Below are 24,355 nucleotides of genomic sequence, written 5' to 3' on the forward strand. Positions count from 1 at the left end.
AAGTTTCTGTATGCAATGACCCGTGCTTTCTTAAGGGAGTTGTTAAGTTTTACATTATGTCGTTAAAGGTGGTACAAGCGTTCTTTGTCTGTCGACGTACAAAATCAGTTAGCATGAGGTAATATACTATAAGACAAATATGCTGCAATTATTTAGTAAACATTATAAACATTAATAAAGTAGTACATATGTAACAACACTTTTTAACTAAACAGTAAGTATTTCTTATTGAAATAAAATTTAAAAAGAAGTTAAAAAGTTATTAGATTATCAACGAAAAATATGCACACAACTATATAAACTAGAGTTATTAACAAATCGGTTGAAACGTACAAACACCTCTCGCTAACTTGTAAGAATGTAAAAAATATATCATTCAGAAACAAACGCATTGCTAATACAAAATTTACAATACCCACAACCAAAATGGATGAAGAAACTCATTACAATTTTGATTGGTCTTTGACCCATACCGACAGGTTCTTCAACTGTTTGTTCCACGGTCGCAAAAAATATCGCTCAAAAAACAGATGCATTTCTAATACAAAATTTACAATACCCACAACTACAATGGATGAAGAAAATCATTACAATTCTGAAGGGTCTTTGTTCCATATAGACAGGTTCTTCAACTGTTCGTTCCCAGGTCGCAGAAAATCGCCAAATATACAGGCTCGAACCAGCCCGGCTGCCGCAGCATAGGGATCCACAGAGGAAGGGGGTCTACGATCCTCCATGTAACCCCGCCCCTCCGCTTCTACGAGGGGAGGTATTCTTATAGTTGTGAACTCTTTTTTGTCTCCCTCAAAGACGAACTCGTCCTGTTTTGGATGCCAGTGCCCGCTTGTGTTGGACAATCTCTCTGTGTTGTCGTGTTCTAAGGTTTGGTCGTATAGTTGAAGGAGAGGTATAGGATCTGATTTCGCTAGAACATTGATTGCATGATGGATAAATCTGAAACAAAGTAAAAAAAACTCTTTCATTTTTTTAGAACTATTAATGAAAATTTTTAGATTGAAAAAAATCATTTTCCTCATTTATTTTTCCGCATGTATGTAATCCGTATCTTAAACTATCTCCACTTGTGAAGATATGAAAGCATTATACTGTATGTTTGCTTACAATGAAATTACTATTAAACTTATGATTTTTACATTGACAATAAAATAACTACAGAAATTTGTGTTCCTATGAAAGATATGCATATTACTTAAAAATGATTGATTTTTTATTCATAACTCCATATACATGTATCAAGTTTCAAGTCTTTTCTTAATTTAGTCCTGCTAAATATCGGTGTTTTTATTTTTTTTGAAAGATAGAAGAACGATTTGGCATACTTAATTCCTCCTTTTTCTCTCATCTTCCTGACACTGAAGTTCAAATGTCCACCGGAAAAGAAGGCCTCTCCGTGTACTGGAACTGATTTTAGAGTCACTCTTAGTCCGTACTGCTCCCCCAGTCTCAGTAGAATGTAGCGGGACATCTGTAGGTGGTCCCCAATTTCTACCCCGGCACACGGCCCTACCTGATACTCCCACTGAATAAAAAACATTATCTTTTTATTTTTTAAAGATGGAACATTTCAAATACAGTATCTTCAGACACGAAGCATATTTTTCAATGGGGGAGGACAGCAGACTTATCTAAAAAAAATTACAAGCCAAAAAAAACCCAACATAATAATGAATAGAAGAAAGAGATTTTTATAGTTATGAAAATCTTAATCCGTTGGGGGGGGGGTTGCTTATCACGTTCATCTAACCTAAATTTCACTGTTAATTTACTTTCTTTCACTTCAATTTTTTTAATGCTCCTAAAAAAAAGGTGGCGGACTTACTCCATGTGAATTCCCTTCGTAATATGTAAATTTTAAAACAAATGTTTGCTACGATAAAAAAGTGGGCAGAAATTCAAACAAAATAACAAGATTTTATTGAGTATCATTTAGCTCTTGCACACAAAACTTCTACAATCATTGCATGCTAATGAAAATGTTAATTACTGAAATTTAAAAAGGTTGTTTATATAAGAAAAAACAACTTTTTGAACAAGTCATAACTTGGTGAATATATATGTATCTTCATGCATTAGATATACATAGGTTGAATGTGAAAACTGGCGCAAGCTATGAAGTGTATGACGTTTTCATGTTCATAAACATACACGTACATGTATGTTCATTCATGCATATCCAAACAGTGTGTCAATACAAAATTAATGAGGAAGACACCTGTGAGGGTCCATTTTCCCGCATGCAGCCACAGACGTTGACCCCGGCGTATATACAGGCTTGCAGGTGCTTCATGGACAGGTCTCTCTCTAGGGCCACATTTCTGTCGTGGACATGACCCACACTACAGTAGAGGACTGTGAAGAAACATTGATCGTTAGAGTTGATTTTGATCCAAACTCTACCAACACAACTGCAGAAAATAGCTGCTTGTGTATATATCAAGTGCTGGAGATAATAATAGGTATAAGTGAGAGTACAAGGAATATATATATATATATATATATATATATATATATATATATATATATATATATATATATATATATATATATATATATATATATATATATATATATATATATATATAAGTCTACCAACATTTGACTAACTGAACCATTCTTTCTAAATTTATTACGAATTATCCCTGGGGCTTGGAACGGTAGCATACCTTACATCATCCTATTTTAAGAATTTTACGCATTGCGATCATGTTATTGATAACAATTAATATGAAAAAGATATCGTTTGATATCTTAATTTCAAGTCAACTCTGGTTTAAGGAATGAATCTCCTTCCCTCCCCAAAACCAAGCATTACCCACCCAATCGACCAAATTCGCCGCCGTGATATGAAACTACCTTCCTACGCCCCTAACCATAAATGGAATTTATTTCTTTATGCTTTGCGACCATATCAAAATCATAGACGTGTAAAAGCTTATAGTATCCTACTAAGAGTAGAATAGTTATTGTCCTTGGGTTCATAGCTTGCTGGGAAGTTATCACTGCGTCTGGTCACTATATACTCCTGCTCAATTCCAAACCACGGGTCCTGGGGAACCTTGGGACGGAATCCGGTTTTGGGGTCATTCTTTAATCTTTCCATAGTCTCCAAGCATTGCACTCTGGTATTTATTCCTATGTAAGTACAAATGATTTTATTCGATTATGGTGTAAGAATTTTGATATATAAATAACCAATGAACTAAAGAAATGTACAAGTAGGAATTTAGATGTTCTCATCAGTAATTACATATAACACATTACACATTTACCGGCTGGTTCATCATTTGTCTTCCACATATCACATAAAACAAGTTTATGAGGACTTTTCAGGAACGGATTCTCGAACATCGCTACCGGTTTTGTAAGCATTGGGATAAACTCTGAGTCCTTCTGGTAGATACTGTTCCACATATAGCTATCCCAAGCAGGACAATCTCAAAGAGCAGCAAAAAGAAGCAGCATGTACCACATTATCAGACTGGATATATCAAAAAGACAAAATATCGGTAAGATAGACAATTAAAAAATCAAGTCTACCATATTTAGTAGATTTCTAGCTCGTTTAAGCTGAAAGCATGAGTGAGATTTACTGATAACCCTTTTTTTAAATCGTCCTTCTAACTGTCTGTCTGTCCGTTAGTCTCTAAACATTTCACATTTTCGACTTTTCTAGAATCAATGAGCCAATTTTAACTAAACTTGTTACAAAGTACCCTTCGTCAAAGGGCATTAAGGTTTCTTAATATGAAGGGTCACACACTCTTTCAAAAGGAGGTGATTAAGAATTATTGAATTTTAAATAAATAGATGAAACTCGTCTTCGCAAACGTTGGCCAGGAAAGCTGAAACGTGTGTGAAAGCTTCTTAAAGTAACATAGATTCAAGTATGTTCAAATCACCATCACTTTTATAGGGTAGAATAGGGTAATGCCACAATAGGGGATATTGTATACCAATATCAAACACAGGGACCTGACGTGAGAAATTTTTCTTTTTTTACAATAACATTGTTCGTCACGGTCGCCATTTTGGTTTTTTTGACGGACAGATCTGACACGATTTATTTGCAGCGATTCATGTAAAAATAATAGCTAAAATGGGTCCGTTTAATACCACTTACTACTTTTTGTGTAAACTCGTGCATCATCAAAACGAATTACGATACAACCGTTTTCTTCATTAAAATGCTCCGAATTGATACTCTTGGGTATGTCTTTTCTGGTTGGCTGTTATATTTGTCGTTAAAAATAGAGCTACAGAATGCTAAAGACATTAACTGATAAATGTACAAAGATCAGACAATTAAAAAAAAACTGGTTTGAAAAAATAAATACAATGTCCAGATCAGTCACTGAGTGCTAATGATGCGAAGGAGAGAATGTGTTATGTCAAAGAAAAATATTTACTCGCCGGTAATATGTTTTACTGACAATTTGAATAGGCAATGTTTATTGTATGATAATTGTATATTGTTAACTTTAGCTATAAATTCTATCAGAATTATTTGATTTTAAAATTTCTAATATATGCAAAGTAAACGCCTTTAACAGCAAAATTAACAAATGTTGTAGGAAATTATCATTTCAGGGATCTGTGTCCTTTCAATGCACGCTCGTCTATCAAGCGCAAGTTTTCTTGGAAATATAAACTATGAGTTTTTCTATCTTCTTAAAATTGAGATAAGTACTATTTCTATTTATATGTTCTACCACATGGTAAATTAAATAATTCAAAACATAACAACCATGCATTTTCTCTGAATTCATAGGTCTAATACTGGTATGATATATTTACCGATTGAAGAGAGATCAGCAGAGTTTCTGTTGATAAACATCAAGATATTGATGAAGAATTTTTTAAAATCATGAATGTGTTTGCTTTTGTCCGTTATAAAGTATAGAAAAAAATGTAAACTTATGTCTCATAACATTAAAAAAAAATTACATACATATTCCAACTAAGCCGGACAACATGAACATTAACATTTAATTTGGTTCTTCAATCGATAAGATTATATATATATTGTTTGATGTACTGGTCACCCAAAATGTATAATCTATATAGATTTTGCTTACAATGCATTGTTCAAAATTAAATTCAGTTTGATAAAGTAAATGAGTCAATGAACGAGAAGGCAAATTCAGACTTGTTTATTTTTTATATACAAAGTTCCTTAAGAGATGAACAGCAGTCATACTACCGCAAGTAAACTGGAAGCAAATGAAACACCTATTTAAGGTCAAGATCTAGTAAATGATTCGAGTGTCTTTTTGGTGCTGGAACTATTATGACGTCATAATTGATTTGATGAATCTTTTACCGTAATTTACGGCTTTAAAGGAATTATGTAGAAAATAAAAAAACATTTTGACATTCTATATTCAAACACGGGAAAAGTAATCCCGGTACCTATAATCAATTTGACAATATTATGAAAAGGAGGTCAAGAGCTTCTCTTCTATTGATTAATAAGCTGTGCATTCAGTTACGTAACTCATTCCACAAATCGATACATCTATTAAATCTAAGCAAGATTAGTTTGATAAATAAATTAAACTATTTATTTATTTTCTTTATAGAATTTGGTTTATACATATAGGACTTAAATAGATTAAATGAGTGTTTTTATCATATATTTTTACTAAAATGCATGAAAACTTTCTGCACTATTTCCTTACGCGTAGACTCAATCCATGTGTTCGACGAGTGCCTTCCGGTTTGAGAATTAGGCTCACAGTAAACTAATAGACGGAGTCACATGACCTCGTCTAAAAATTGAAGAAGATCTATATTTAAACAAGATATACTATACTTGATTGTCAAAAAAAAATTATATTCAATACCGTCAAGCTGGATTATGGAAAGTTCTAGATATTGTTGCTCAGGTGAGCGTTGTGGCGTCTGTACCACTTGTTCAGAACTAGGCGTTTTTCAAGAATTTAAGATTAGAAACTTACCATTCACTGTCTTTGGTTCTCTATCCACAACTTTCATCTTACTCCAAAACTGATAATTTGTGTGGTTGGCAAACACATATTCCAATATGACGCGCTTGGACGAATTGGGTATATCTGGTATGGAGACAAGCTGTAATTTTCCATCCGTTTCCATGATTCTGCAAAAACAAGAAATTCACTGTAGTAGGTTTTATATTTATACGTATTTTTTTAAAAGCCTACTTTTGTTTTATTGTTAACAGTACTGCATATAAAAGTTCCCAGATGTCAGTTGTCTGAATTTTTTTCAGCGTTAGCTTTACCTTTAGCTGAATATATATTTCACGTCAAATAGATAATGTCATTAAGGTTACGTTTTAATATGTTATCAAAAAGAAGAGCCGACTCAATCTTCCGTAGGTGCCTTAAGCTATAGACAAGTTTGTTTTCAGGTTCAACCACATTAGTTCCATGTACATGTACTCTGCAATATAAACAACATACTGTGGTTTCATCAATATTCGTTGAACACCAATTTTCGTGGATTTCGTTGGTAAGTTGATCCACGAAATTAAATGTTCATTGAATTTCAATTTCAACTAACATTTTGTATTGATAGGATCATTGGCCACGAAATTACGTATCCTTGAAACTGTGGTTTTCAGAAAATCCACGAAAATTGATACCCACGAAAATTAATGAAACCACAGTACACTGCAACCATGCATGCTTGTGTTTAAAAAAGGTGCATCGTGATTTTGCAAAGATCGAATTACGACAGTACTTCCGAAATGAATTATAAATGTTTCATGTGGCAGACTTTAGATGTGCAAACAGTAAAGGAGTGGGGTAATTGCTAACGCTTGTCAATTCATATTCATTTTACATATTAAGGTATTTTAATCGGAAATAGTCCTGCCTTAAATTAAAATAAGTTTTTAGAAGTATGAGTTTAGTTTTTCTCTCTGTACCATTTCAAATGCAAATGCATTTATATTTCTATAACAATGACTTACAAAAGGATTTGTTAACAACATATTACCTATGTGGTTAAGTAGTTGTATTCAGTGGAGCGATTTGAACATTCCAAAATTAGAAGTTATAGAACCTTGTTATTGTTTCTGAGGTCAACAGATCGTGTGGTCGAGGCATATAATCAAGAAGGAATTCGAAAAACCAGTCCAGTTTAAGCCATTCGGGCATTTGCTCTGAAGTGCATTCAAAGTACGATATTTTATTGACCCCAGCTTTCTCTACATTACACATGTATGAGCTTCTTTTGTAAATGGGCTTCCATAATCATGACAATTTAATGCTACGGAAATTAAGATTACTTACCAGTACTTGCAAGAAATCGAAAGCAGTGACTTTTCTCTTTCAGTTCCTTTTGACTAGACTTGAGTCTGTAGAATGATACTAACGTAACAGAAAGAGAATAACCCCTTCTTTGCACCTTGTCAGTCCAATAAGTAGGTCAGGTTCATGCTTTTCAAGATCATGGGCGGATTGTTGGGAGCGATTTGAACCAAATAACCACATTTCCAATAGCCAAATGTGTCCGTCAAAGGGATAACTTAAGCCCTTCCTTATTAAGGATATTTATTTATTGTTTTCCAACATATTCAGATTCATGTATTGAGGAAGTATCACTTCAGACACAAACTTGTAACTGTTTAATGTATGCAGACGGCACTGTTACTTTGTCATCCTCAGCTAAAGGTATACAAGCAAGACTTTCTAAACTTGAAAAGTACTGGTCTGATTGGTGTCTAAACATTCAGAAAACTAAAGAAATGATCTTTAATAAAGCTGGTCGTAATATTACACAGAAACTAATGTTTCAAAATAACATGATAGACTGTGTATCTAGCTACAAATATCTTGGAGTCCACCTAACTGTATCTGGAAGTTTTCATGAAGCAAGATCCGAGCTCTATAAAAAAGCGTTAAAAGCATATCACATATTGAGAAATATTTTTTATTAATTTAAATCCTAGAATTAAAACCACTATACACGTTAATCCACTGTTAAACCAATTCTTTTATATAATGCGGATGTTTATCAAAAAGTTTTTGGTTGAAATTCTTAATCTTGTGAGAAAATTTATTATAATAAATGAGAACATGCTGTAGTACTCTTTTTTATGTGAAATATTGTTGGAATTTACATTGTCTTTTGCTATAATTGTTATACTTCAATCATTTCTACACTATTTATTGGCATGTATTTCTCTTGTACATATGTAGTTTTAATAATATATCATGTTCTTGTCTACGCTGGACTCTGAATTAAAAATAAATGATCTGTATCTGTATCAAAACGGTAAATGTGCAATGAGTATAAAAAAATGAGATTGCATGTTGACGTTTCAAAACAAGATTTAATCATTGTGCAACAGACCAGTCCGACGAAAAAAGTCGTTATTGACGAAGTTTATCTTTTCACAATCCTTGTATACTAGTATGTACCACCAGAGAACGTATGATGATGAGGAGTCAACAAGAGTTTACACTTCTAACGTTCGCCATTTTCAGAATTTTGTTGAATGCAAATGTTTGCAATTTTGTAATATAATAACCCATTTTCATTTGGTGGCTTGATGTCTGAGTATTATATAAGATATTGAAGGCTTACAAAATGACGTGTACTTTCTTCCCACCACTGAACAAATGTTTTAACAATGAATTTATATCACAGGACTATATATGGTTTGAGCCTAAAATGGCCCCCTAAAATTAACACTGTCATTTTACTGTAATTCTTTGTATTATTTGTACAAACATACATTTGAAGTTTTTTCATAATTTTCATTTTGGTTTTAGTGCCCACAATTTAAAAATATGACATCATAAAGTTTACCTTTTCCCGCCATTTTCTCATTTTTAGCATTAAACGGCTTGTTTTGAGGCAGTTTTTCTTTAAGGAAACATTGAGCGACTACTTGAACTAACAAAATATTTTCACCAAAGATGTATCTTTCCAATACTTATAAGTGACAAAAAGTTCGTTCTTGTTCAAAGAGTCGCTCTATATTTCCCATTCGAAAAAAGATAAGAAAAATGTCAATTTTTGGTTGATTTTGATTGAATTATAAAAATAGCGTCACTTCTGACGTCATGTACTGCCAGTAAGTGCATAAAAATCAAATAAATGGGTGAAAAACATATTTCATGTCAACTCTTTTATAAAATAACACAAGAAGTTAATGTACCTGAATCATTTTAAAAATAGCGAATTATGGGGGCCAAATTTGACTAATATCATATAAAGTTCTTTCGCTTGAATATTTCCTGAGGTTTTTATGTTTCAAAATTTTAGAATATTTTATTATATTAATATTGACAGTTATTTGAGCCTAGAGGACTAAGTTGTGCTTTCTGAAGGGAGTTGTTAAGTTCAACATTATGTTGTTCAAGGTGGTCCATGCGTTCTTTGTCTGTCGACGTACAATATCAGTAAGCATGGGGTAACATACTAAAAGACATATATGCTGCAAATATTTAGAAAACATTAAAACCATTAATAAAGTAGCACATTTGTAACAAAACTTTTAAACTCGACAATGAGTATTTTAATTGACGTGAAATAAACAAAAAGTTAAAAAAGTAAATACATGTAGATTGTATATGAAAAATAAGAACACAACAATATAGACTACAGCTAATAACAAATCGGTTGAAATGTACAAACACCGCTTGCTAACTTTTAGAATGTAAATGATACATGTATATCGTTCAGAAACAAATTCATTGCGAATACAAATTTACAATACCCACAACCAAAATGGATGAAGAAACTTATTACAGTTCTGATGGGTCTTTGTTCCATACAGACAGGTCCTTCAACTCTTCGTTTCCAGGTCGCAGAAAATCGCCAAATATACAGGCTCGAACCAGCCCGGCTGCCGCAGCATAGGGATCCACAGAGGAAGGGGGTCTACGATCCTCCATGTAGCCCCGCCCCTCCGCTTCTACGAGGGGAGGTATTCTTATAGTTGTGAACTCTTTTTTGTCTCCCTCAAAGACGAACTCGTCCTGTTTTGGATGCCAGTGCCCGCTTGTGTTGGACAATCTCTCTTTGTTGTCGTGTTCTAAGGTTTGGTCGTACAGTTTTAGGAGAGGTATAGGATCTGATTTCGCTAGAACATTGATTGCATGATGAATAAATCTGAAACAATGTAAAAAAAAAATTCTTTTATTTTTTTAAGAACTATTATTGACAATTTTTAGATTGACAAGCATCATTTTCCTCATTTATTATTTCGTATGTATGTAATCCGTAACTGAAACTATCTCCACCTGTGACGATATGAAAGCATCATATGTTTGCTTACGAAGAGATTTCGATCAGACTAATGATTTTTACATTGACGATAAAATTCTCAAATCTGTAACTACAGAAATTTGTTTTCCTGTGAAACATAAGCATATTACTTAAAAATGATTGAACTTTTATCTATAACTGCATATACATGTATAAATGTTTCTCTTCATTTCTTAATTCAGTCCTGGTTAATATTGGTGATATTATTTTTTTTTGAAAGTTAAAAGATCGATTCGGCATACTTAATTCCTCCTTTTTCTCTCATCTTTCTGACACTGAAGTTCAAATGTCCACCGGAAAAGAAGGCCTCTCCGTGTACTGGAACTGATTTTAGAGTCACCCTTAGTCCGTACTGCTCCCCCAGTCTCAGTAGGATGTAGCGGGACATCTGTAAGTGGTCTCCGATTTCTACCCCAGGACACGGCCCGACCTGATACTCCCACTGAATAAAAATCATTATCTTTAATTTCAGACACGACGCATAACTTACATGTATCTAAAAAATTACAAGCCAAAAAAATCATAATAATCAAAAGAAGAAAGAGAACTTTTCATAGTTATGAAAATCCTAATCGCATTCCTTTAACCTCAATTTCACTGTTAATTTACTTTCTTTTACTTCAATTTTTTAATGCTCCTAAAAAAAGGTGGCGGACTAACTCCATGTGAATTCCCTTCGTAATATGTAAATTTAAAAACAAATGTTTGCTACGATAAAAAAGTGGGCAGAAATTCATACAAAATAACAAGATTTTATTGAGTATCATTTAGCCCTTTGCACACAAAACTTCTACAATCATTGCATGCTAATAGAAATATTAATTACTGAAATTTAAAATTTTTGTTTAGATAAGAAAAAAACAGCTATTTGAACAAGTCATAACTTGGTGAATATATATGTATCTTCATGCATTAGATATACATAGGCTGAATGAAAAAACTTGCGCAAGCTATGAAGTGTTTGACGTTTTCATGTTCATAAAATATGCATTTACATGTATGTTTATTCAGGAGAATTCAAACAGTGTGTCAATAAAAAAAAAATAATGAGGACACCTGTGAAGGTCCATTTTCCCGTATGCAGCCACAGACGTTGACCCCGGCGTATATACAGGCCTGCAAGTGCTTCATGGACAGGTCTCTCTCTAGGGCCACATTTCTGTCGTGGACATGACCCACACTACAGTAGAGGACTGTGAAGAAACATTGATCATTAGAGTTGATTTTGGTCCAAACTCTACCAACACAACTGCAGAAAATAGCTGCTTGTGTATATATTAAGTGCTGCAAATAATGATAAGTACATATAGGATAGCAAGGAAGATAAATAGTTTTATAATTAAAGTCTACCAAAATGCGACTAACCGAACCGGTCACACTTTTTAAATTTATTACGAGTTATCCCCGGGGTTTGGAACGCTAGCATACCTTGCATCATCCTATTTTAAGAACGCATTGCTATCATGTTATTGATAACATTATATATGAAAAAAAATATCGTTTGATATCCCAATTTCAAGTCAACTCTGGTTTAATAAATGGATTTCCCTCCCCAAAACCAAGCATTACCGCCACCCAATCGACCAAATTTCGCCGCCCTGATATGAAACTACCTTCCTACGCCCCTGACCATAAATGGAATTCATTTCCTTATGCTTTGTGTTCATATCAAAATCATAAACGTGTAAAAGCTTAGTATCCTACTAAGAGTAGAATAGTCATTGTCCTTGGGTTCATAGCTGGCCGGGAAGTTATCACTGCGGGTCACTATGTACTCCTGCTCAATTCCAAACCACGGGTCGTGGGGGACTTTGGGACGGAATCCTGTTTTGGGATCATTCTTTAACCTTTCCATAGTCTCCAAGCATTGCACTCTGGTATTTATTCCTATAGGAATAGATTTGATTTGATATGCACATGACGTGTATAAGTGTTAAAACAACCATGAAACATATATGCGTACATGAGGAAATTATTGTGCAATTAGGAATTAAGATATTTTCGTCAGTAATCACCTCTCTCTCTCTCTCTCTCTCTCTCTCTCTCTCTCTCTCTCTCTCCATTTACCAGCTGGTTCATCATTTGTCTTCCACATATCACATAAAACAAGTTTATGGGGACTTTTCAGGAACGGATTCTCGAACATCGCTACAGGTTTCGTTATCATGTCAAAAAACTCCGAGTCCTTCTGGGAAATACTGTTCCACATATAGCTATCCCAAGTAGGACAATCTTAAAAAGAGGTAAACTGGCGCTTACTACAATGTTCAATTTTCAAACTTGCTATATGTATCTAGAAAAAATTACCGGTATGATAAAAAATTAAAACATCACATAACTAATTTTCTACAGGCCGATTGTTTTAGAATTCAAGCGTGAAACATTATGCGTTTACAAGAAGTTAAGACAAGAAACTTACCATCCACAGTTTTTGGCTCTTTATCCACTACTTTAACCTTATTCCAGAATTGATAATTGGTGTGATCGGCAAACACATATTCTAATATGACGCGCTTGGACGAATTCGGTATATCTGGCGTGGAGACAAACTGTAATTTTCCATTCGTTTCCATGATTCTGCAAAAGTGAGGAATTCACTGTGGTAGATTTTACTATTATAAGTATATGATAACAACATTTGTTTGACCATTAACAGTATTACATCTAAAAGTATCCATACTTCAGCTGTCTGAAAAGAAGTACATCAGTGTTACCTTTACCAGTAGCTTTTTTTTTTTTTTTTTTTTTTTTTTTTTATAATTTATTTCTTTTTCAAAGAAACATACATGCAAAACAGACATTCAATCATACACACACACATACACACTTATGAATAAACACTGAAATTTATTATTTTGTGGTTACTTGCTTATATGGGAAAAAAATTAAGTATAGAAAAAAAATATTCATGATACAGTGTAATAAAAATAAATCAGATATCAGCAGCCAAGATATCTTTCCAACTATCCCATAAGTTTTCAAAATATTGTAGTTTACCAGTTTGTATTGCAGCATATCTTTCAATATTGTATTTTAGTTTTAAGTGATAAAGGAAACCAATCAGACATGGTGTCCTATTTGACATAAGACAACAAAAAATATATTGTTTCATATAAAGAATTATAAAATTAATTACTTTGTTATGAAATGACAATGGAAGTTGGCCAAGTATAATGTTAAACATATTAAATCCAATTCTTTCAGAGGTCTTTCTATAAATGTATAAGCTAAGTTCACTCCACAGGGTATGTATTTTCTCACAGGAAATAAAAACATGTATTATTGTTTCCACATTGTTTTTACAAAACCCACATGTGTCAGTATTTTTAATATTGATTTTTTTAAGGTAGTATCCAACTGGAAGAATTTTGTGTAAAATTCTAAATTGAAGCCATTGTACAGAAGAATCTTTGGTAGTTTTAAAACAAATCTTAAAAATATCATATACAGTAAGATCTTCAACATTATAATCAACCAGATCTGTTTTCCATCTGGTTACAGCAATTGGAACAACCACATTTTCGTTCAAAACATTGTAAATAATTTTTGTACACTTTTCATGGAGTATGATTGTTTGGAAAAAAAATGGTATACATGGATTAGGATTTCTTTGAACAGAAGTCCTGTCAATGTTAGACATTTTAAAAAACTTAAAAATTGCTGATTTAACACTGTTGTATTGCATTATACATATATTCTTGAGATTGTATTTACATTTAAATTCTTCATAACTTAAAAAATTACAATTTTCATCATAAAAATCTTGTATGACCTTTACACCATTCTTGTACCAGGTTTTTATGAAAACATATTTATTTGCTATGAGTATTTTTGAATTGTACCACACCGGAGAATTTAAAAGATTATCTTTTGCCTTTGGGTGATCAATATAGGTAATAATAAAACATAACCATGAATTTAACACATCTTTCCAAAAATCGTTGTTTACCTTGTGTAAACATTCAGTTACAAAACTATCACCAAAATCAAACAAATTCTGTAAAAACTCATTTCCATAAATGGTAAATAAAAAATCCATCCATGGTTTGTGTGATTTTGTAAGCCTTTTTATCCATGAACATTTGAGAGATATTATAAAATTGTTAATGTCAACCATTTTCAACCCTCCTGATGAATAGTCCTGTGTAATGACTGACCTCTTAACTTTATCAATCTTAGATTTCCACAGAAATTCAAACAAAATTTTATTAAGGTATGAAATTGTTTCTTTCTTTGGATTTGGTAGTGAAATGAATAAATGATTTAGTTTCGGTATGAGCTAACTTTTAATAACAGTAATTCTACCAATGGGAGTAAGAATTCGTCGTTTCCATTGCTCTACCATAGCTATAATTTTTGGAATTTGTAAATTATAATTCATATCGACAATATTATGAAGATTTACTGAGAACTGAATTCCTAAAAGGTTGAATGTTGTTGACCCCCAATCCAATTTCCATCTTGTGTGATGATAAACCTGATCTGAAAATTTTTTTGATCCAATCCAAATAATCTTTGTCTTAGATGTATTTATTTTAAGACCAGAAAAACTCGAAAAAAATTCTATGGTTTCAAGAGCTGCAAAAAGTGATTTTGGTGAACCATCAAGGACTAGTGAAGTGTCATCTGCATATTGTGATATCTTATGTTCAATATCATTAATAAAAATACCTTTAATATCTTTGTTTTGTTTAATCATTATTGCTAAAATTTCTGCACACATGATAAATAAATATGGAGCAACAGGGTCTCCTTGCCTGCATCCTCTTTGTACAACAAACTGTTGTGATAAATGGCCGCACTGTAAAATAGCAGCATGGAAGTTTGTATTTAAAATCTTAATCCACTGAATAATATTTTCTCCAAAGCCAAAATATTTAAGGACTTGGTATATGAATGACCACGACATAGAATCAAAAGCCTTTTCAAAATCTATAAGTATTAAAAGACCAGGTATGTTTTTGAACTCAGTGTAAGATAACAGGTCATATATAAATCTGGTATTTTCTCCAATGTATCTTCCCTTCATAAATCCAGACTGTGTATCAGATATTAAATAATCTAATACTTTCTTAATTCTAAAACTAACACACCCTGAAATAATCTTGTACAAAACATTTAAAAGAGTAATTGGTCGCCAGTTTTTTAAAAACTGTCTAGGCTTATCACCTTTAGGTAGACATGAGATAATTCCAAGTCTCTGTGAGATGGGGAGTTCCTTCTTCAAAAATATACAGTTAATTGCTCGTACAACAAAATTTTTAATATCTTTCCAAAAAAATTTAAAAAATTCAGCAGTGTACCCATCACTCCCAGGAGATTTGTTGTTCTTCATATGTTTTATGACATTTAATACCTCTTTTTCTAAAAAAACATCTTCTAGACCTTTTGACAACTCATTTTCTAACTTAGGTGAATTGTAATTAAAAATAATATTATCTAAATCAATCCTTACTAAATTTGTGTCCTCACTTGCATATAAATTTTCATAGTACTTCTTTACATAATCTAGTATTTTTTCTTGCTCATATACCCTTCCAATACCTTCAACTTCAATTTTTTTTATTGTTTTGTTTATATAATTTCTAGATTCCAAATTGCAAAAATATTTTGAAGGTTTTTCGCCTTCCTCCATCCAATGGGCACGAGACCTTATCATATGTCCAAACAACTTTTCCTTGCGTAGCTTTTCAAGAGCACTTTTTTTTTCATCCAAAATATTAATATCAACAGTAGACTCTGATTCCAGTAGCTTAATGTAGATGAAGTAATTCCAGACTAAATACATGTACGATATTGTAATTAAACAGGAGAACCCACTTAATCTGCCGATTTTGTTTTCAAGCTATACACAAGGAGGTGTCTTCCTACTTTTGAAAAAAAAACAGGTAAAATACAGGTAGATCTGTGTTGGCTAGGTGGGAATGGGTGCAAATGGAGAACAAAAGAATTTAATTACAGGTAAGCTATAGTCTGTTTTCAGATGAAAGTAGGAGAAATAATATATATTTATTAGCCTACAGAGGAATACATGTGAATTGAGCTTTTGTCCCAGTACTTTATCTTATTTAATTAGTTCAAATAAAAAGGCAATTTTTAAAAATGAACTCTTACCTATCCCCCTATAATTCATGCCCTTGATTAGGGTACAATTTAAATATTATGGTTTGTGTATTTTCATCATAAACTGAGTTAATTATATAAGCTGACTTAACTTAAACTTAGCATTGTAAAATATTATAATTATAAGAATAACGTTTGAAATTTTCATTATACATCAAATGGGTCATATTTTAATTTATTTTTTTTCGATTTTCTTTGGTTTCTATGATTATATTGATTAATTCCAATCTACAGAATATGAAATTAACAAAACACAAAAGCGCTAGAGTTAAGTGCTTTTATTTTTTATGGTGTATACTTCACATTTAATAAGATTCATTGGATGATGATCAATACAACATTAGTTATGAAGATAAAATCCTCCGTTGTCGTTTTCTATAAAGGTGACTTGCATCTAAAGATTGGGCATTTTAATTTTGTATGTTTTTAGTATATTTTTTGAAAACTGCAGATCGGTCTTTTTATGTATATATATTATATACATCCAATTAAAACAATTTAAAATTATTTACATAAACGTTTTCATCATGCAAGTACCCATATTGGTATATACATATATACTGTTTTGAGTAATGATCTTGCAGATAATTGCTGATCTATATTTCAAAAAAAAATTTGGTCATTATTATTTATTTTTTCTGATATCATGTTATAGGCAAAATTAAATGCTATTTGTTTATTTGTTTTCAACAAACTATTCTCGGGTAATTGATAACAAACACATTAACATGTAAAAACAGACTATAGCCTCCTGATCACTCAGATGTGAAAATCAAAATGTTGGCCAGGTGAGAATTGAGAAATTCAGAATGTTGGCTAAGTGGAAATAAACCCACAAGGATGACTGGTTCGATCAAATCAGTCTCATGTTTATATAAAAATAACATGTGAACAAAAATACACTGTAACCACTGATGCGCGCTTGTTTACGATGAATGGATCGCGATCAGGCACAGATTCACGAGCGTATATCTGAGATGAGTTATGGATACATTTTCTGACGTACTTAAAAAGGTTGAACTGTAAAGGAATTTCTCATGCCTGAGGTCGGAGATTCATAATGATCAATTATGATCGATGAATTACTCAGGTATGTTAAGGAAGGTATCAGAATTCTACCACGCGTGATTTAGATATCATTCAATGAAACTGCAAATATATGCAAGTCTTAAACAGAGAAAGATAGTTGTTTATATTGAATAATGATAAATAATGCATGGGTTTTATGTAAATTATGAAGCTGTCTCAAGCAGACGTAGTGTATTTTATTATATATATCAATAATTTCTAAGAAAGTTTTATTTACAAAATATATATGACCTACATTCGATGAAGTAGAACAGCTATTTAAAAGTAGTTTTGTGTGGAGGGATTTAAAATTCGTTTTAAATATTTATTTTCCACCAGGTCAACAAATGTAAGCAACAACAAAGAATTCAAAATGTCAGCCCATTGTAAGGCACTCCATTGACTAAATTGCTCTTTTAAAATGGTTGTTATTTACGACATTTTGCAGGCATTATATGCATCCAATGCATTGCACATATATGAGATTCTGTTGTTCATGGGCCTGCAGATTCAAGTAAATTGGCTCGCAGATTCAAGAAAACTGGCCCGCAGATTCAAGAAAATTGCATGCAACGCTTACCTGAGGCAGAGACGTTTTTTTTCTCCGAACTGAAATTAAAAATGCTTACCTGTAGTCGCGAAATAACGTAGGCACTGACAATTATTTCTCTTTCATTTCTAGTTGTTGGCTAGAATATTGTTTCTGAATAAAACAAACCCAAATACGCTTAAGATAAGTCCATCTGTTTCAAAACCATTTGCCAATTTATCTTGTATAACATGCAGTATGTCAGGCCAAAAAGTGGGTCAGGATTACACTTCCCAAGGTCATAGGGGGTTCACAGTGGCGATTTGATTGACACATCATCGGAACAATTTTAAATACACATAGAAATAAGTGGTTTTGTTCAAGTGACTTTGAATGTAGATTTTCAATACGTTTTCAGACTTTTCATATATATTTTATCTTTTAATTCCATTTTTTTTATAATTTTTCATTTTTTATGGGTTTTTTTTCGCTTTTAAGTCGGTTAGTGCTTTTTCAGTTTGGTGAACTACAAAGCAGTAGACACACGTAAAGTGGCGGAAAAAATAATATAGCAATACAGGAAGCAACTTGTAATAAATAAAGTGTAGATATGTAGATTTATTTAATTTATAATAAGTAAGATTTCGACTAGCAATAAGAAAAACATTGGAATAATGGAATCGAGGTCGTTCCACAACTAAACAAAGTAAGCACAAATTTTCAAAAACATCTCAGCGGGTTAAGTCCAAGCAAAACATACGCGAGTACTATCAAAGACATAAGATACAGTAAGGTTAGTATTAGCAAAGCATGTTGGGGACCGGAGGCCGACCGGAGCAGGCAGATAACCCTTCGCTGACCCTTCACTGACAACTTCATCTGCTACATCACTAGAGGCCGCACGCAACAAATTATAGCCGAAAAGTGCATGAAGTACGCGAAAGTGTCGTCACACCTACCAAAACGTCCAGAAGCCCGTTTCACAAAGATTTTCTAAGATGTTTCCTAAGATAGAACTTAAGATATGCCTAAGTTGTAACTTGTAATGCCTCACAAAACTTTCTTAGCGTAACGCAGTTGACTAAGTCTTATCTTCAGATACATTGTAAGCCACTTTCATATCATATTATAAATTCTAAATTAATACCGATCATGTAAATTCTTTTCAATATGAAACGAATGTAAACTAAATATAAGTAAATGTAAAAACTTATTCCCTCATTCACTTAGAAACTTCTTAGAAAAAAGTAAAATGTGTTAAAAGAATTTAAATAATGTAGTGTCTACGTGCATGTACTAAAATATTGTATATTAGTTACCTTCACATGCATACACGAGTAGATAAGAATTACGTAATAAACGGTATTTTTGGAATTTGAGAGAGAATGCATTGATCGTAGTATATTTCTTCTTTATTGCCACCTATACGTATACTTCTTTATCTAAATTAAATAATATTTGGATATGACTGCATGAATCAATTGAAAACATTGGTTACTACTAGAATTTCTGTTATTCTTTATAAATGATCGAGTGCATTTTACTGTCTCGTTTAGTCCATTATAAATAGCCCGTGTAAACATATACAGACATGCGTAATCCTAAAATAAGGTTCGTTGGATTGTACTATACCATTCGGTAAATTCCAAGCGGAATACAATAATCACATGTAGTGACAAGTAGCATTTTAGAATGGAGAGATGTGGAACTTTTAAACTAAGTTAAATGTAAATCGTAATTTTTATTGTAATGGTTGATATATAAATGTGGTGGGCTTTTTTACTAAAAGAAAACATCGCAAAGAAATGGATCTCTGCTGAGAGAACAAGCAAGGATAAAATGCATTAATGAATGAAACAGCATCCCCACGATCAAAAAATCAAATGAACAACCCACCCACCTATTCAAAGAAAACATCTAAATTTTCTCCCATAAAGAAAAGTTTATTTCGTGGAGGGATACAACATATCATCCAGTCATGCTGTAATTGAGTATTATTTAATATTTATTCCTGATTAAGCCATCAGTGATTCCCGGACATGAATAATTTAATTTTCGTAAGTGCACTAGCTATAACTATACCTGCTATCCATCTGCGCGTGCGACCAGATAATCTAAAAAAAGTGTGAAAATTAAAAGTCATCACCAAAGAAATTAATTATGAAATATATGTACGTTTTGATAATTCTAAAGTATTAGTTTAGAAGTAAGATGAAAAAGCTATTAATGATACGTGCATTCTAATATTTTTGTTCAACTTTAATGTGCATATAATTCATTTCAATGTAAAACATAAACAGTTGCCAGGTTGAGTTTGTTCCTAAGACATCGATTTACCTGTCTTAAAGTTAAGACATAACTTAGGAATTTCATAACATAAGACTGGAATAGTGAGGGGCATAAACAATCCAATTAAGGAGGTTGGCCCTGAAATAATCTGAAAACCACTTAGATATAAAGATGGGGACCTAAAATGTTTATTTTATTTGTGACCCATGTCACATGCCATTGATTGGAAATATAGGGCCTCAAACAGACATGATAATAATTTTCCTGAAATTTTTGCTAACATTTGATATAGAAATTGATAATTTGAAAAAATCTAACAAATATTTATAGTTTGAACTATTATTTAGTTTTGATTTTGATATACGGTAGCATGAAGTTGAACAGATGTAGAGGCTTTAAAAGTAAAATCTAAGTCAACTTTAAAAATTCTTGCTTTTCTGGTGGCTTCAAAGACCAGTACATAATGAACACAACAACAGATGTTACAAAATTTTGGAGTAATCAAATTATAACGCAAATTTATAAACATATATAGAAATGTCATCTTTCCAAAATTTTGCATACAAATAGACACACATTTAATGTCTCAGTTAAAAGAAAAACAAGTAGGGGTCACATCTCAAAATTTTTAGATATAGCATAAAATAAGCTAAGTTTAGTCCAAACTTGGAGTTTATTTTTTATCGATAGAAATATCAAAATACTGTTTAAATATGTTTTACAGAGCATCATGAATATATTGTAATACACAAACTATCCAGACGTTTGGTCTGCGCTGAAAATTAGGAAGCTAAAGTAACAGTACTATAAAACTAGTGGGTTATGAAAATTGTTCATTTCCTTCTTGAAAACCTTCCGCCACAAAATATAGTCCCTTACTAAATTCTGTGAAAATATAATTTATTAAAAACAAATTTATTCAGTATAGTTTATTTGGCATTGTAAAATAAAAATATACTACTAGATTAATATGTGATGCAGAATTTTCAGACTAGAGTGACTCAAAAAGGCTACACAAAACCTAAGGAGCGAACCACTTTAATGTTATTCACACCGTAATATTACCGATCCCGCCTGTCCGCAAAAGCCAACATTCCGTTAGAATTTGTCAAAACTGTTGAAGCTCCCGATTTTTGGCCTGAAGGAGTTCGATACAGGCGACGGATGAGTTATAGGGAATGGGAGGAAAATGTGCGAAACAGCTTGATGAGGACTGGGACACTGACGTCCATGACAGCTACTGATCAAACTCCCCATGACGTTAAACTTCAAACCGTACCAAGACAAAAACTAAAATATGTGTGTTGAACAAAACTAGTACTTAATATTTTACTTTCTCAATGTTTGTGTTGATGACATGGAACGCAAGGGGTGTGATCTCATCTACATCTTGTTTGTCAACTCTTTTAGAAAAAGAAGAGTGATATATTGATCATAACAGATCATAAACTTAAAGAAAATACACACAATTATCTTGATGCTATCCACAATGAATATGCTTGCATTGTCAAACTTGACGATGTAAATATATTGTACGATAATTCGGCGTTCACCGGTGAAGAGAGCGTTGCGATCATGTATAAGAAATCTTAAAGTTTTCTGTAAAAGAAGTCACTTTAGCTTGTTATAATACAAGACGAATTATAGGAATTAAACTCTATGATCATTCTGGTAGCTCTTACTACATAATTGGTGTATATTTGCCATCTGATAGCAATATTGCTGTTTACACCCAAGAACTTAGCATACGTGAAAATCTATACACATATTATTCGTTTTACGGTAAAGTTATCATTGCAGGTGACTTCTACGGCAGTTTAGCTGATCCATGTGATACAAACCTGATTAAGGCAGAATTATTATCTAATTTTGTCTCAAAGTATCAATTTTGTGTCCAACACAAGGATTTCAAGGATTTTGTCGTTGAGGGTGAGCAGATCACGTTTACCCAGAAGTGTACAACACTAGACTATATCATATTTGACAAGCATGTTCTCAATGAGTTAAAAAGGTATAAAATTATTGAAGAGGGGGCAATTTCCTTCACATCTGATCATCTACCGGTTTTAGCATATTTTGACCTTAAAATTCAAAGGCATTTCCTAATTAACTCTAACACAATACTACCCGCATGGCACAAGGCAACACCTGAATCCATCGTGGAAAATAGAAATCAAGTGAACGCAACATACAAAAGTTATAACTAAGCGAAATCAGGGCGGATAAAGACATTTATAAATTCGTTATTGACATAACGGAGATATTAATTACTTTCGGTCAAAACACGGTCCCATTTTCTACATAAAACCCCTACACGTGACCAGAATGGACTAAATCTGTCAAAAATCTACATGCAATTAAACGGAACAAACGTAGGGTATAGGTGTCCGAAGGAAGACCTCGGCGCATGGAGTTTACGTCATACCGAGAGTACAAGCGGACAAAGCGTCAATTTCGAAATTTTTTTTTTTTTTTTTTTTATAAGTCATTGTATGAGAATAAAGATCATTTACTTGATGAGGTAAATCTTCAAGAAGTAATTAGAGAAAAGGATGTAAAAAAATTTACAGAAAGTATGAGAAATAAATTAGAATTAGAAATAACTAAAAAGGAAATATTAGAGGCATTAAAACTATTTAAAAATGATAAATCACCAGGAACAGATGGATTTACAGCAGAATTTTTTAAATTTTTTTGGTCTGATATTGGATCTTATATATTTAATTCCTTTAAATGTAGTCTTGATTCTGGTATCCTTTCTCACTCACAAACACAAGGAATCATTTCAATCCTACCAAAAGGACAAAAACCCAGAGAATATCTTAAAAATTGGAGGCCAATTTCACTTCTTAATGTAACCTATAAGTTATTATCAAGTGTCCTGGCTAGCCGTATGAAGCCCATTCTTGTTGACATAATCCACGAAAATCAAAAAGGTTTTTTAGCAGGGAGATATATCGGGGAGAATTCCAGACTACTTTATGATATTATACAATACTGCAATGAAACTAATACCCCAGGTCTAATTCTCATACTTGATTTTGAAAAGGCATTTGACTCAGTCTCTTGGAAATTTATTTCTAAAGTTTTAACATTTTTTAATTTTGGTGAGAATTTCCAAAATGCAATAAGAACTTTATTTAATAATGCAAAACTTTGTGTGATACAAAATGGTATATTTTCAGAATTTTTTAATATGGGCAGGGGATGTAGACAAGGGGACCCAATCTCACCATATATTTTTTTACTTTGTGCGGAAATAATGGGCCTTATGATAAAAACAATATATTAATTGAAGGGATTAGTGTAATGAACAAAGAATATAAATTACTACAATACGCAGATGACACAGTGTTATTATTAAAAGGTTCGAAAAATTCAATTAAGTCAGCACCTTCTTTGGTTAATGAATATGCAAAATACTCAGGACTAAAACCTAATTATGATAAAACTAAGTGTGTAAAAATAGGACCCTTATCAAACAAATCAAATGAATATTTCAAGGATTTTGAAAAAGTTAACTGGTCTCAGGAACCATTTACACTTTTAGGCATTACTTATTGTGTAAACTTAGATAATACATATATGTACGAGCTAAACTTTAAACCAAAAATCAATGAAATGAAACTATCAATAAGCGCATGGTCTAGAAGAATGCTATCTACAGCAGGACGTATCACAGTAATTAAAAATTTGATTCTTCCAAAAATTACGCATCTCTTAATAAGTCTTCCTAATCCTCCAAGAAAACATATAAAGGAAATTGAAACAATTTTTTATAATTACATATGGAATTCAAAAACATCAAGGGTAGCCAAAAGTAGCATTATTCAAAGTTATGAAAAGGGTGGGCTAAGAATGATATGTCTCGATTCTTTTTGCAAAAGCTTGAAAATCACCTGGATACGTAGATTTTTTAATGATGCTTGTCAGTCAAGTTGGAAAGACTTGATAATAAGTACTTTTCCAAATATTTTAAATATGACAATTGTTGGAAGACAAATACTACATCAACTGTCAAAAACTTGTAAAAATCTATTTTGGAAAGATGTTTTTTTTTGTCAT

At 32.3% G+C, this 24,355-nt stretch overlaps 1 protein-coding gene across 1 annotated transcript; it reads right to left on the reverse strand.

Moving 5' to 3' along the window:
* Positions 1-275: 275 nt before the first annotated feature.
* LOC128189459 (uncharacterized) lies at positions 276-18,291 on the reverse strand. The gene is made up of 13 exons (XM_052861081.1): positions 18,102-18,291; positions 12,701-12,858; positions 12,349-12,513; positions 11,986-12,168; positions 11,338-11,474; positions 10,524-10,723; positions 9,763-10,125; positions 5,979-6,136; positions 3,291-3,455; positions 2,968-3,153; positions 2,234-2,370; positions 1,341-1,540; positions 276-954 (listed from the first exon to the last, which is right to left on the reverse strand). The coding sequence occupies exons 2-13, from the start codon at positions 12,852-12,854 to the stop codon at positions 588-590; spliced, it is 2,415 nt and encodes an 804-aa protein (XP_052717041.1). The 5' UTR covers positions 12,855-12,858; positions 18,102-18,291; the 3' UTR covers positions 276-587.
* Positions 18,292-24,355: the final 6,064 nt, after the last annotated feature.

Source organism: Crassostrea angulata, chromosome 6 (genome assembly GCF_025612915.1).
Source record: "Crassostrea angulata isolate pt1a10 chromosome 6, ASM2561291v2, whole genome shotgun sequence".
NCBI lineage: Eukaryota > Metazoa > Mollusca > Bivalvia > Ostreida > Ostreidae > Magallana > Magallana angulata.

What these genes read in the sequence shown, in the direction of transcription:
- LOC128189459 (XM_052861081.1), bottom strand. Translation starts at nt 12,854, where the DNA reads ATGGAAACGAATGGAAAATTACAGTTTGTCTCCACGCCAGATATACCG. An exon ending in AGAGCCAAAAACTGTGGATG is followed by an intron (nt 12,514 to 12,700) that starts GTAAGTTTCTTG and finishes CCTCTTTTTAAG; the next exon opens with ATTGTCCTACTTGGGATAGC. An exon ending in GGGAAAATGGACCCTCACAG is followed by an intron (nt 1,541 to 2,233) that starts GTGTCTTCCTCA and finishes TTTTTTATTCAG; the next exon opens with TGGGAGTATCAGGTAGGGCC.